The sequence below is a fragment of the Lissotriton helveticus genome, chromosome 6 (genome assembly GCF_964261635.1).
Source record: "Lissotriton helveticus chromosome 6, aLisHel1.1, whole genome shotgun sequence".
Taxonomy (NCBI): domain Eukaryota; kingdom Metazoa; phylum Chordata; class Amphibia; order Caudata; family Salamandridae; genus Lissotriton; species Lissotriton helveticus.
Genome location: NC_136067.1, coordinates 1200773028 through 1200786970, shown reverse-complemented (window position 1 = coordinate 1200786970; position 13943 = coordinate 1200773028). Strand labels below are relative to the sequence as shown.

General features: G+C 46.3%; 1 protein-coding gene across 7 annotated transcripts in view; it reads right to left on the bottom strand.

Annotated features, from left to right (window-relative positions):
* Positions 1–8738: 8738 nt before the first annotated feature.
* LAMA2 (laminin subunit alpha 2) overlaps positions 8739–13943 on the bottom strand; it is a 3430794-nt gene continuing 3425589 nt past the window's right edge. For all 7 annotated transcript variants that reach the window (XM_078648920.1, XM_078648921.1, XM_078648915.1 and 4 more), the window contains 2 exons: positions 12978–13200; positions 8739–9105 (listed from right to left, as the gene is read on the bottom strand). In XM_078648920.1, coding sequence (XP_078505046.1) covers positions 8948–9105; positions 12978–13200 — 381 coding nt within the window. In that variant the 3' untranslated portion in view covers positions 8739–8947. The remainder of the gene's footprint in view (positions 9106–12977; positions 13201–13943) is intronic.

The following is a 13943-nucleotide window of genomic DNA, read 5'->3' as shown; positions in this document are numbered from 1 at the left end:
TAGCAGCCTCTGTATATGCAGCATACAATGAGGCCTGGAAGGTTACTCAAATTGAGACAGCAGAAAGAATACGGGAAATTGACCGTATCAATTTGGAAAAATCACTTTCTGTAGTGGACAATGGGTTAATGACTCTGTCCTCCAGAATTTTTTCATTGGACAGCATTGTGTCTTCAGCAATCGATATATTATCGCAAGACTTACTGTTATTACAACATGGTCAGTCACAATTGCGTTCCATTGTACAGCTTGGCTGGACGTTACAAAATCTGCGTTCAGGCTATGTGCCTTGGCGTTTAATCAACACAACGTCACTATTCCAAATCTTTAACCTTACTGATAGACAAATCGGTATGGCGCAAAAGGGTGCTGATTATACAATCTTGAGCATTGAAAAACTAGAAAGATTACCAATGACAATGTCAGAACGACCTGTCAGTGAATGGATAATCCACGGAATCATAAATATTCCAATCTCAACCTTCAGGTTTCAATACTGCCAAAAATATATACAGGCTGGCATGTACGAGAAATTGGGAAAGGGGTACCTTAAAACAACTTGGAACCTGCCCTATTCACATGCATGTGTCAGTAATAAAGGACAGAAAGTGTTTCTTAGTGGCAACAATTGTGCTATGTCACTAAGCGGCACGCTTCTGTGTAACGGAATTAGTTTGCATGGAGCCTGTGAAGGGAATTCATACAACCTTTCATGTCACCAGCAAGGCGCACCTGCAACTGAAATAGAACCATTCTTTCAAAGACTCTATAATGGGAGTTACATTCTTATTGTAGACCGCAGATGTTGCAGTCTTATGCCCGGGACTCCTTATCTAGTCACTACGACGGCGAAGGTCAAGTGCTGTGGACGCTCTTTATTCCCCAGCTCCTTTCCAGACAGGGAGGCAAGGGCATGGCCCAGTTTGAAAATTACTTCTATTCGAATAGATACTTTAAGCAGAATGAAAACAGTGCTTCTTCAGACGCCTACAAGGCTCACGTCATCAAAAGAAACATATGATCTACAAGTCGCAAGGACGACTGCAGAGATACATACATTATTATCGACTAATTCCCCCGTACATTTCGCGGAAATCCTGAGCGAAATCTTAAATATTTCTGATACCACTGGGGTCTCAAAGGTATTTAAGACAGTATTTTCGATGGCATTAACACCATTCAAAGCCATACTGGGTATTTTTCCAGATTTCGTCCATTCGATTTTTGGCGGACTTCCCCTGATCCTAGGGCTAATTGCAGGAATCCTATTCCTAGTCCTTATTTTTCGTTATGGCAACCCATGTCACAGATCAAACTCTCGCGACAATGGAAGATACGATCCTAGCCATTGGATACCGGGACCGGATATCAAAAATCCTGGGACTCTCCCGGCTTAGAGACCTAAACATGACTTGGTTTCTATCATTTCGACCAATGTGGCAAAGATGTGTTTTACCTGTACTAAGGTGTCTCCTATGCGGAGAAGAATGCGTGTTAGACACCTGTCTGACGCTACAATCGGATGCGCCAGTGGATGCAGATACACTGTTGGTTCCTACCAAGGTTCACGCTTTGTGCTGCCCTCAAAGGCTGCCAATCCTGATGACGGCATTCCTGGAATCTTCACCACTGCGATTGAAGAGTAGTGAAGTTCAAGATGAAAGCAGCATCGAACAGGTACGACCTTCTGTCAGCAATGCGAATCAGAATGTCAATGCAGACAATCATGCGCACGAATGCATGGTTACACCTATTTCCGACTTAGTGGAACTTTCCCATGAAGCTGTTGATAGTTTTTTCGAAAGCCTGAATGATATGATGTTCTCTCCAGAACAGAAATAGAGACTTTTGAGCAAGCTCGCACACGGCGTTCCCTGAATTCGGCCTTCAACTTTAAAAATAAAGTCACATGAACAATTCTTCCCACCAGTTCACGGACAACAATTTTTTAGCAGCCCCAAATTATTTTTCACAAATTTTTCGGGACACTTATCTTCTGCTTAAAGTAAGAAACTATTCCTAGAGAACTAAGATTTCTATTTTTAGATACTTTATAAAACTTTAGTTGCCCGCTGGGATGTTCACAAATATTTTATTATGTGATGAGATGGTCTCGAACTTCCTTTCTGTATAGCTATATTAAGAGCCATTTCATGTGTATTTCTCATATACCAATAAGCAATATTGCATAACAATGCGTGTTTACTTTTGCATTTAATTCATAGCTTAAGTGCATACAATATATATGACTGCAATTTTTCAGTATATTTGAAAAATTCGAAATGCATTTATGTATTTTGGGGTGGTAAGGTATACACTATACTCTATAGTATGTTGTACTATGTTATACTATGCATAGATTAGTAGATATGACCATAGTTAGCGTGGAGTGGGTGTCATGTATTCCTATAGGTTCTGAATCGATCCCCCTATTCCTGACCCTATTCTGGTTAAACTAACTATCAAGTTAACTAACAGTCAGCCCATGAGGCAAGAAAACCCCCATGATGCAGATACCGTTATCTGACGCAGTCACACTACGGCACAGGAACGTGTTATCTGATTAGGTCATAATGCTTGATATCTAATTAGACAAGCGACATTCCTCCAGCCCCTGATAAGGCATACGACGTTCTCATAACAAATCAAACCTATGACAACCTGGAAAATCCGTGCGGCCATTGTTTTGATTTCACAGAGAACTTTAGTAAAGAATGTGCTAACGAGCAAGTCGTATGACATCTTTATTGACGTATCTATGTCCATCCTTACGTCAATCTCGGCACCTTTAAGGTATAAATATTGCCGATCTTGCCCTATGCAAACACACGCGTGGTGACAAGACGGAGCAGCCATACTTGCCGAAGCCGAGAGCAGAAGCAGACCCCGCTGGCGCAGCCCCGCCTTCCTGACGCGCTGAGAGACGCGCTGCTATCTCAAGCCGAGAGACCCAGCACCGGCGCTTTCGGGCAGCCCTCGCAGGCAGCCTGGAATATCGAGAGCAGAGAAAGAGATACCATTCCTCATCCATCCTAAATTCCAGGTACAGAACTGAATAACCCCTCACAGAGAATTCTTTAGTTATTCACTTGGCAAAAACAAACTTAACTTAAACTGTAACTTTCTATTCCCGCCCACGCATTAGACTTAGGTCAGGTACACGGGGTAGGCGTATTTAGAAACACCAGTTGAGTACGTTTAGTCAAATGTATATGTGTATGTAAATATATTTTAATCATTTTCAAACATCATATGGCTCAGAAACCATATCAATGTTTTTACAGTATTATTTTATACTATTGCTTTTAATGTATGCACTTTACTTAACTATAAGTATTGCAATAATATCGATCCATTTCTCATGTATGAGAAAAGAGACTGATCAATAAATAACACCTTTTTATTGAACACGCCCGTCTCTTCCTTTTCTCTACATTCTGATGAGACTAAGAATGCACGTACTGACTGAGTAAAATAATTGCCTTGTGCTCACACGACTCTCGAGATTGACTCTTGATTAGGGGAGAGCAAAGTTGTCATGTTCTATGGTTGTCAGAAACTAAATCCCTTCTTGTCTAATCAGGGGAGTTAATTCCTTCCTTGAACATTCGAGAAAGTTTCTAGCGAACTCTGAGCTTAGCTGGCAAACCCAAAAATTAAGTCTAGTATCGACAGTAGTAGACCTAGTTAACGTCTGGCCTAGGCCTTTACTGCTGTAGGTATTATTCCAATGCGCAGAGCCTATTGGGAAAATAGGAGCTACACTACACCTTCAGCATAAAAAACATTGTGTGCGCGTGCATGTGTTGTGGACAGGTCAGGAATAATACAGTGCGAACTCCCCCAGCCAATCGCAGCACAAAACAAGCATTTATAAATGCAATAGTTCTCGTGTTTACGGGAGACCTATTGTATTGTACATAAAAGTGCATGCCTCGAAAAAGGTACGAATGGGAGTGGGAGGGGGTGGTGGTGAGCAGAGAAGCCACGGACTGCAGTAGGGATCTAGGGGAGGCAGGGGGAACAAAAATGGTTTTAAAGTAATAGGGCTGATAGCTATGGAAGGAGAAAAATGACAACATGGCCGCCAGGAGGCGGGATTAAGTTGCTAAAAACCAATCAGATTGCAGCATTTAGGATTTCAGCGAATCACAAAGATAGGCGGAAAGTGGGCGGAGCATCCCCCACTATACTGTATACAGCACGGGTACTCATAGTATGGCCAGCAGCCCAGCAAGCCTTCCTGTGCAACCCGCGGACCTTGCAGACATGTACGGTTTCTGATTTATGGGGGGCGGGTGATTCCAGGCATAGAGTGGAGATGCAGGGGCGCTAAGAAGAGGTCAAATACAACAAGGCCTCATTAACAATTAAATTGTCTTTTAAAGACCTGTGAAGTACTTCAGTGACTGACGCCAAAGGGGGGCTATGATCTGACTTCTCAAGGGAGGGGGGTGCCGTGACAGCTGTGATCCCCAGGCCAAGTGGTGGGACACAAACCCCACAAAGCAGCAGATTCTGAGAAAACGAGCTGGTTTTTACATTACAGGGGGGGGCTGTCTCTGGACGTGTAGACACAGTACGTGTGCACTGCCCAAAGCACAGAGAGAGATAGAGACAAAAACAGACAGAGGCAGAGACAGACAGGGGCAGAGACAGACAGGGGCGGAGACAGACAGGGGCAGAGACAGACCGGGGCAGAGACAGAGTGGGGCAGGGGCAGATAGAGGCAGGGGCAGATAGAGGCAGGGGCAGATAGAGGCAGGGGCAGATAGAGGCAGGGGCAGATAGGGGCAGAGACAGATAGGGGCAGAGACAGATAGGGGCAGAGACAGACAGGGGCAGAGACAGACAGGGGCAGAGACAGAAAGACAGACAGATAGGGACAGACAGACAGGGACAGACGAAAAGAGGCAGAGACAGATAGGGGAATGGACAGATAGGGGCAGAGTTGCAGAGACAGATAGAGGCAGAGACAGATAGGGGCAGAGACAGACAGATAGAGACAGATAGACAGAGAAACAGGGACAGACAGACAGGGACAGACACACGGAGGTAGAGACAGGCAGAGACAGACAGATACAGAGACAGACAGAGGCAGGGGCAGATAGGGGCAGGGGCAGATAGGGGCAGAGACAGATGGGGCAGAGACAGATATGGGGAGAGAGATAGAGACAGAGACAGATAGAGGCAGAGACAGTGACAAACTGACAGAGACAGATAGGGGCAGAGACAGATAGAGGGAGGGGCAGATAGAGGCAGAGACAGGGACAGACTGGCAGAGACAAATAGGGGCAGAGACAGATAGGTGCAGAGACAGAAACAGACAGCTAGAGACAAATAGGCAGAGACAGACAGAGGCAGAGACGGACAGAGGCAGAGACGGGCAGAGGCAGAGACGGACAGGGGCAGAGACGGACAGGGGCAGAGATTGACAGGGGCAGAGATTGACAGGGGCAGAGACGGACAGGGGCAGAGACAGACAGGGGCAGAGACAGACAGGGGCAGAGACAGACAGGGGCAGAGACAGACAGGGGCAGAGTTAGACAGGGGCAGAGACAGAGCCATATAGAGACAGATAGAGGCAGGGGCAGATAGAGACATATAGAGACAGCAACAGTTAGAGGTAGGGGCAGATAGAGACAGGAACAGACTGACAGAGGCAGAGACAGATAGAGGTAGAGTCAGACAGAGGCAGGGCAGACAAAGCTAAATAGAGGCAGAGACCAGGTCAGACTGACCGAGGCAGAGACCGATAGAGGCAGAGACAGAGACAGAGACAGAGACAGAGGCAGGGATAGATGGAAGTAGAGACAGACAGAGGTAGAGAGCGATAGAGACCGAGCTAGAGACAGAGCTAGAAGCAGGGACAGATAGAGACAGACAGACAGATAGAGGCAGAGAAAGACATAGACAGAGACAGACAGAGATAGAGACAGAGACAGGGACAGAGAGAAAGAGAGGGAGACAGAGAGGAAGAGAGAGGGAGACAGAGAGGAAGAGGGAGGGAGACAGAGAGGGAGAGGGAGGGGGACAAAGAGGGAGAGGGAGGGAGAGAGAGGGAGACAGAGAGGGAGAGAGAGGGAGACTGAGAGGGAGGGAGACAGAGGGAGGGAGACAGAGGGAGGGAGACAGAGGGAGAGGGAGACAGAGAGACAGAGATAGGGACATGGAGAGGGAGAGACGGAGAGGGAGGGAGACGGAGAGGGAGGGAGACGGAGAAGGAGGGAGACGGAGAGGGAGGGAGGAGGGAGACAGAGAGGGAGGGAGAGAGAGGGGGGGAGACAGAGAGGAAGGGAGATAGAGAGGGAGGGAGACAGGCAGAGGGAGACAGAGAGGGAGGGAGAGAGAGGGAGACAGAGTGAGAGGGAGACAGAGAGAGAGGGAACCAGCTAGAGAGGGAGACAGATAGAGAGGGAGGCAGAGAGAGAGAAAGCTAGAGAGGGAGACAGAGAGAGGGAGACAGAGAGAGGGAAACAGAGAGAGGGAGGGAGACAGAGGGAGGGAGACAGAGAGGGAGGGAGACAGAGAGGAAGGGAGACAGAGAGGGAGGGAGACAGAGAGGGAGGGAGGCAGAGAGGGAGGGAGGCAGCGAGGGAGAGAGACAGAGGGAGAGAGACAGAGGCAGAGACGGGCAGAGGCAGAGACGGACAGGGGCAGAGACGGACAGGGGCAGAGATTGACAGGGGCAGAGATTGACAGGGGCAGAGACGGACAGGGGCAGAGACAGACAGGGGCAGAGACAGACAGGGGCAGAGACAGACAGGGCAGAGACAGACAGGGGCAGAGACAGACAGGGGCAGAGTTAGACAGGGGCAGAGACAGAGCCATATAGAGACAGATAGAGGCAGGGGCAGATAGAGACATATAGAGACAGCAACAGTTAGAGGTAGGGGCAGATAGAGACAGGAACAGACTGACAGAGGCAGAGACAGATAGAGGTAGAGTCAGACAGAGGCAGGGCAGACAAAGCTAGATAGAGGCAGAGACCAGGTCAGACTGACCGAGGCAGAGACCGATAGAGGCAGAGACAGAGACAGAGACAGAGACAGAGGCAGGGATAGATGGAAGTAGAGACAGACAGAGGTAGAGAGCGATAGAGACCGAGCTAGAGACAGAGCTAGAAGCAGGGACAGATAGAGACAGACAGACAGATAGAGGCAGAGAAAGACATAGACAGAGACAGACAGAGATAGAGACAGAGACAGGGACAGAGAGAAAGAGAGGGAGACAGAGAGGAAGAGAGAGGGAGACAGAGAGGAAGAGGGAGGGAGACAGAGAGGGAGAGGGAGGGGGACAAAGAGGGAGAGGGAGGGAGAGAGAGGGAGACAGAGAGGGAGAGAGAGGGAGACTGAGAGGGAGGGAGACAGAGGGAGGGAGACAGAGGGAGGGAGACAGAGGGAGAGGGAGACAGAGAGACAGAGATAGGGACATGGAGAGGGAGAGACGGAGAGGGAGGGAGACGGAGAGGGAGGGAGACGGAGAGGGAGGGAGACGGAGAAGGAGGGAGACGGAGAGGGAGGGAGGAGGGAGACAGAGAGGGAGGGAGAGAGAGGGGGGGAGACAGAGAGGAAGGGAGATAGAGAGGGAGGGAGACAGAGGAGGAAGACAGAGGGAGGGAGACAGGCAGAGGGAGACAGAGAGGGAGGGAGAGAGAGGGAGACAGAGAGAGAGGGAGACAGAGAGAGAGGGAACCAGCTAGAGAGGGAGACAGATAGAGAGGGGGGCAGAGAGAGAGAAAGCTAGAGAGGGAGACAGAGAGAGGGAAACAGAGAGAGGGAGGGAGACAGAGGGAGGGAGACAGAGAGGGAGGGAGACAGAGAGGAAGGGAGACAGAGAGGGAGGGAGACAGAGAGGGAGGGAGGCAGAGAGGGAGGGAGGCAGCGAGGGAGAGAGACAGAGGGAGAGAGACAGAGGCAGAGAGACAGGCAGAGGGAGACAGGGAGGGAGACAGAGAGGGAAGAGAGACAGACAGAGGGAGACAGAAGGAGAGGGAGGGAGGCAGAGGGGGAGGGAGACAGAGGGGGAGGGAGACAGAGGGGGAGGGAGACAGAGAGGGATGGAGACAGAGAGAGACAGAGAGGGAGGGAGACAGACAGAGGGAGAAAGACAGAGGGAGACAGAAGGAGAGGGAGGGAGACAGAGGGAGAGAGAGGGAGGGAGACAGACAGACAGAGGGAGTGAGACACAGGTAGACAGACAGACCGAGTGAGTGAGTGAGTGTGTGAGAGTGAGAGATGTGTACGCCAGGTCTGGTGGCTCAGTAGACGAAGGTGTCTGTTGCAGGGGCCTGTGTTCAACCTCGTGGTCAATTTTTTGTTGTTGCTCCAACCCCGCCCCCAACCACACTGACCCCGCCCCCACCAGTGCGGCCCTCGGCCACAAACCACACTGTAAATTTGGCCCCCGAGAGAAAGTTTGTGAGTACCCATGGTATACAGCATCTCTCGCCGAGACAGCGCATGCGCTGCCTAGGCGAAACCTAAAAAAGAACCATAGACAGAAAGAGCAGGTTGGTGGCAGAAAGAGGCCTGAGGTGACATCATGATTAGTCGTCGTTGATGATTAGCAATCGGGATATTTGGCAGCACCTGAGGTGTGTTCATGAAAATAACTTTGGGCACATATACTTTTTTATTACTATTTTCTGGCAGATAAAACCCAGCCTAGCATATATTTTCTTGTAAGATTTAGACTCTGACTTCTTAAGCATGTAAAAAAAACAGCACAAAACAAACTGCAGTAAAAGGAGAATCTTTATTGTGTTTTGGGGGAAATATTCATTGTTTTTGTTGCATAATTCTTATCCTTTATGTTATCATTAAGTAGTACCATGGCTTCTTTCAACACGCTGATATGTGTCAATCCATGCACTGTTAAGTATGCCCGTTTAAATATCTGCAAATAAACATTCCAAAAGAATCAACTGCCTTTTGGGTGAGAGGTTTCATGCAGCAGGGCACGTTAGAGGCTGGACTCCAATGAGCTCCAGAGCTTTGGTAAAGTTGATTTCCTGAGGCTTGCCCGTTCCCTTGGTGAGCTTCAAGTCTCGAATGCACCCTCTAAAACGTGCTGCGGTCTTCAAGCCGAACTGATTCAGGCCATCTGAGGAAAAAACACAAATGACACGAGTTACAAAAACACAAATCCACATCTCTCCCCCATTTTGAACGCTCAAGCTGCATATCAAGTTGGAGAAGCCACTGGGTCATACAATGACTTGTGCGATGTTTTATTTTACACTAGCAAATATTAATTCAATACGACCTTCCTTACGGAATCACAACTATTCATTAGGACAGAGAATACCCTATTCTCTTTAAATGGAATATGGTCGAACTCCATGCCTTTTTCTGGGTTCAGTGGTTTATCATGAGTAAAACTCAATTTTCTTGCGCCCTAGTTCAGTGTCTTACAGTGTTTGGGAACTGTAGCATTTCGGGCTCATTGGAAGCTAGCAAAATGTTTTTATAATGTTCATAGGGGTATATTCCGAAACTTAGAGTTAACACTTGTCCCAAAGTGGTCAGCCGTCAAGTGAAAATAAGCAAAATGGATTGGTCTCTTCCGTAAGCATTTTACGGGGTGATCAACGAGTTAATGGAAAATGTATTATCTGAGTATTTGAAGCTTGGTTGCAAAGATCACAGTATATATACTTTTTATAGTAAATCATATTTTTTTCTGAAATCTCATATTGGTCTACAATTTAAGACTCGTGGTCACTATTTTTTAATCTGGTCGCGCTGTGTAAATGTATTCCAAAATCTAATAAAATACAAGTTTTTATATTTTTGTATGAACTAGTACATTTTTCCAAATATGGGGCAGTTCATAAGCTGTAAAATGTCATTCATACATCTTCTTCAGACGGAAGTCCATTTATGCATACAAATATTTATTAGAACATTGGAATGATTGGGAGCTCCAATGTAGACAATGGAGTGCTCCATGCTTCTACGGGACGTCAAAGACCTGCAGAGCAACATTCCAATGTTTAACAAAGGCCTCTCAGGGCTCGAGGGGATTTAAATACCCTCAAGCTTCGGGAGGCCTTTGTTTTATTTGTTAAAACATTCTGCCCTCTAGTGGCAGAATGTTCTAATAGCCTTATAGCCCTTCGTAGCAGGGCTATAACCGGCTATTAAAGTCCCAGTCCCTTGTTAAAGTCCCAGTCCCTTGTAAAAGTCCCTCGCCTTTGGCTCGGGCCTTTAACGCGGGAGCGGGTCTTTAATATAGCCTTATAGCCCGCCGTAGAGGGCTATACTGGCTATGAAAGGCCCTCTCAAGCGTTAAAGGCCCGAGCCGAAGGCGAGGGCCTTTAACAAGGGAGAGGGAATTTAATAACCAGTATAGCCCAGCTACGAAGGGCTATAAGGCTATTAGAACATTCTGCCACTAGAGGGCAGAATGTTCTAACAAAAAAACAAAGCCTTATGGGACGTGAGGGGATTGGAATCCCCTCAGGCTCCCTGAACCCTTTGTTCACAGCCAGAGCTGTGAACAAAGAAACATTAGAATGTTGGAGCTCCAGGCTTATACCAGCCTTTATAAGCCCGGCGCACTCCATTGTTTTCAATGGAGCTCCCAACATTCCAATGTTCTAATAGCTGGTATAGCCCGCTACGGCGGGTAATAAGACTATATTACTCATTCAATAATAGGAACACAAACCAGAGAAGAGCAGTGTTGGCCTTGGGGCAACTGCAATAGTGTCAATTCCGATAACGTTTAGCAGTAGTGCTCTTGAAGTCCCACTGCTCAGAAACTGCCAAAAATGTTTAAAAAAAACTTATTGTAGAGGGAACACTCAATATCAAGTTTTATCCTGCCATGCAAATTCCAATCAGTTCAAACCATGATTTTCATCTTTATTCGTTTTCATCAATGCTGTATGCTTTCAGTCAGCCAAGGCAACAGGTTTCATCCTGTCAGGGACTTCATCAGGGTTAGCACTTGTGCGTGTAGCAATGCAGAACAAGTTAGTGCTTGTGAGTTAGATACCCACCAGTCACTCTCTAGTGGAATGTTGTACTTGGTCCAAAGTACACAAGTCTCTATGAGTCTAAAAAAGGCCAATCACTCCCCAGTAGGATCTGCTGAGCGAAGTTAGAGTGTTGTGTAAAAGCGTCCGTGTAAGACGCTCTTACTCTTAAATTGTACTAGGGAGAGCCTCACACGTGAAGAGTACTTAGAGAGTCACTCTCTCTCTGGTAGTGCGAGGCCTACTGCTGTATGCTAGCTCTTCACACAAAGCTAGTAATGCCAGCAGCATTCAGCGTGAACATGCGTTAAGCAGGTTTAACAAGCCTGCCTTCAGTTCTGACATGGGATGCAGCTGGTGGCAAGAAGCAATGCCAGCAGGCACTGCAGACTGTCTCTCAGCAGTGCTTGTGCAATGCAACTGCAAACCTTCCTGGCAGCGCAGTTCTGCAGGAATCTTCACCCTCTTTCATTCAGATTAGTGTTTAGAGATGTAATGGCTTTTTTGTTTGTGCGTATGGGTACCAACTGTCCTCATCCCCTAATAGCGGGTTTAGAACGTTAATTGCACACATTTAAAATCGATGAGGTAACTAAGCCCTACCACTTTATAATTTCACCAGTCACCACTGTTGCTAAATGCCGCATTCTAGTCTATTACCTTTTGCCCATAATGACACTCTAGAAAAACACTAGCTATGGGCAATGGACAATTGTCAAGCTTCCGTGGGAACAGTGCAACCCGATCTGCCAGGCAAAGAACCCTCCAGATGAAAACACTAGCAATCCCACGCCGGATTCAGCCTACTTATGGCTCAGCAGTTTGCTATAGCTTAACTTCTAGTAAAAATTTAGCAAAGGACCCACATCTTTGTAAAGCTGGCGCACTCCTCTTTTCACCCAAGATCATCAACCTTCAAAAAATCACCATGATACAGAGGTTGGAAAAATGCAAAAAGACAGTAAATAGGTGGGTTACGTATAAGACACATTTATATGCAATATAGATACAGGTCCATATTTGCCAACAGTTTGCACTGGACTTGCATTACTTTTGTAACGCAAATCCAATGTAAAGTGTTAGGCTGGTTTGTGTATTTATTATCTAACACAAATCCGAATTTTGCTTTGGATAAATTCCGAATTTTGCTTTGGATAAAATCCGAATTTTGCTTTGGATAAATTCCGAATTTTGCTTTGGATAAAATCCGAATTTTGCTTTGGATAGTTTCCCAAAGAACAACAATTGCACTATGCGCTCATTTGTGTCACGGCGCTTTCTGTGGGTGAGACATGGGCGTTCCCATGTAACCATGCATACGTTTTGTTGCAAATCCCTATCTACAAATATTCATAGACATGGAATTGCACCAAAACCTTCTGCCTCCTTGAGGAAGCCGTAACAAAGAGAAATGCTCTCAATTCTATTTCTTTGTCCTACTTTGCCTGTGTGCTGCATTTTACAGCAAAAATACAAAGCAGGAAAAATATTAAAGAATAGTTTATGTACAGGAAGGATCCTCTTCCAGTGCAAAAACTATTCCTTAATGCTGTACACACACTTGCACTATGGCGCAAAGGTGAGTGCATTGGTGCATATCAGCCTAAAGTGCAGCAGGAAGAGGAAAGAGGAAAGAGGAAAAGGATGCCATATCTTGGTACATTTCTCTCCCTTTCATGCAGTGCAGTGTAGCAACATCAGTTGCAACTATGTTGCATGACTTTTTCATAAGTATACTTAGGCCTCAATGTTCTGCCTTGGATGTTTTTGTTGTCTGTTTTTATGTGAAGGCTTTTCAGACTGGTTTTATAGTTTCTGATTGTCCTGGATACTGACCCTTGTAAGTGCAAAAATGAATCTGAATGTGTCCTTATGGCACAGAGTATGCATGCGCTCAATCATCTGTAGTTTGAACTATGACATTCTCATTTATAATTAGAAATGAGGAGGTTTACGCTAATTATTTATCTAATAGTGCGTTGATGGAACTCACGTGGATAGCCACCAACATAGACTGGGTCATTGGTGTCCGCAGAAGCGGAAGATACAGCTTCGCTTTTCCCCTCCACTTTGTTGTCATCCACAGTCAGTTCCAGGCGGTGTTTGATCTTGTTTGCTGTCACTTTGTGCCATTTACCATCACATAAACTTCCTGGAACAGCAGGCTCATATATGGCGGAATACTGTCCTGCACCATTATCCGCATGGAAGAGTACCTAAAGAAACAAATGTTTAAATAAATCGGCATTCTGATACCATACATTAGAATATTGCAAAAAAAAATGTGCTTACATAAAACTCCCTGTAATGGATTGGGCATTATATTGCCCCATGTTATTACGGCAAAACAGTTTGGTATTGCAGAAGGAGTACACAAGGGCTGATCTTTAATATATAATTTCAATTGGCATATTTATCTCCCACGGAATCCATGAGGTTATTCGCTTATCTGAGCAGCGAATTGTTCTAATTGTTACATGTGTATCTTGTGTCAAAGAAAAACAATAAAAATATATTTTAAAAAAACCAAAAAAAAACACAATGAATCGTATTGCTATGATTACGTATGGTAATCCCCATTACTCTTAGTCCTACTCGTCCTCGACCCAGTCATCACTCATGAGGTATTCCACACGACAGGAAACAAAACAGGAAACGCTTTTAGGCTCCACCCCCCCTCCTGCCAGGTGCTATATCACTACCAACCACCAGAAGCACATCCTGACACACCAAGCAACAAAGGCCTGGACAGGGAGGGAGGGCGGGAAGTAAGACTGGGTCGAGGACGAGTAGGACTAAGAGTAATGGGGATTACCATACGTAATCATAGCATTACCTCTACGTCCCTCGTCCTCGACCCAGTCATCACTCATGAGGCATACCAAAGCAACGCCCAAACAGGCCTTTGACAACCCAAAGACAGAACACACAGACCAGACACAAAGGAGTGCAGCAAGTG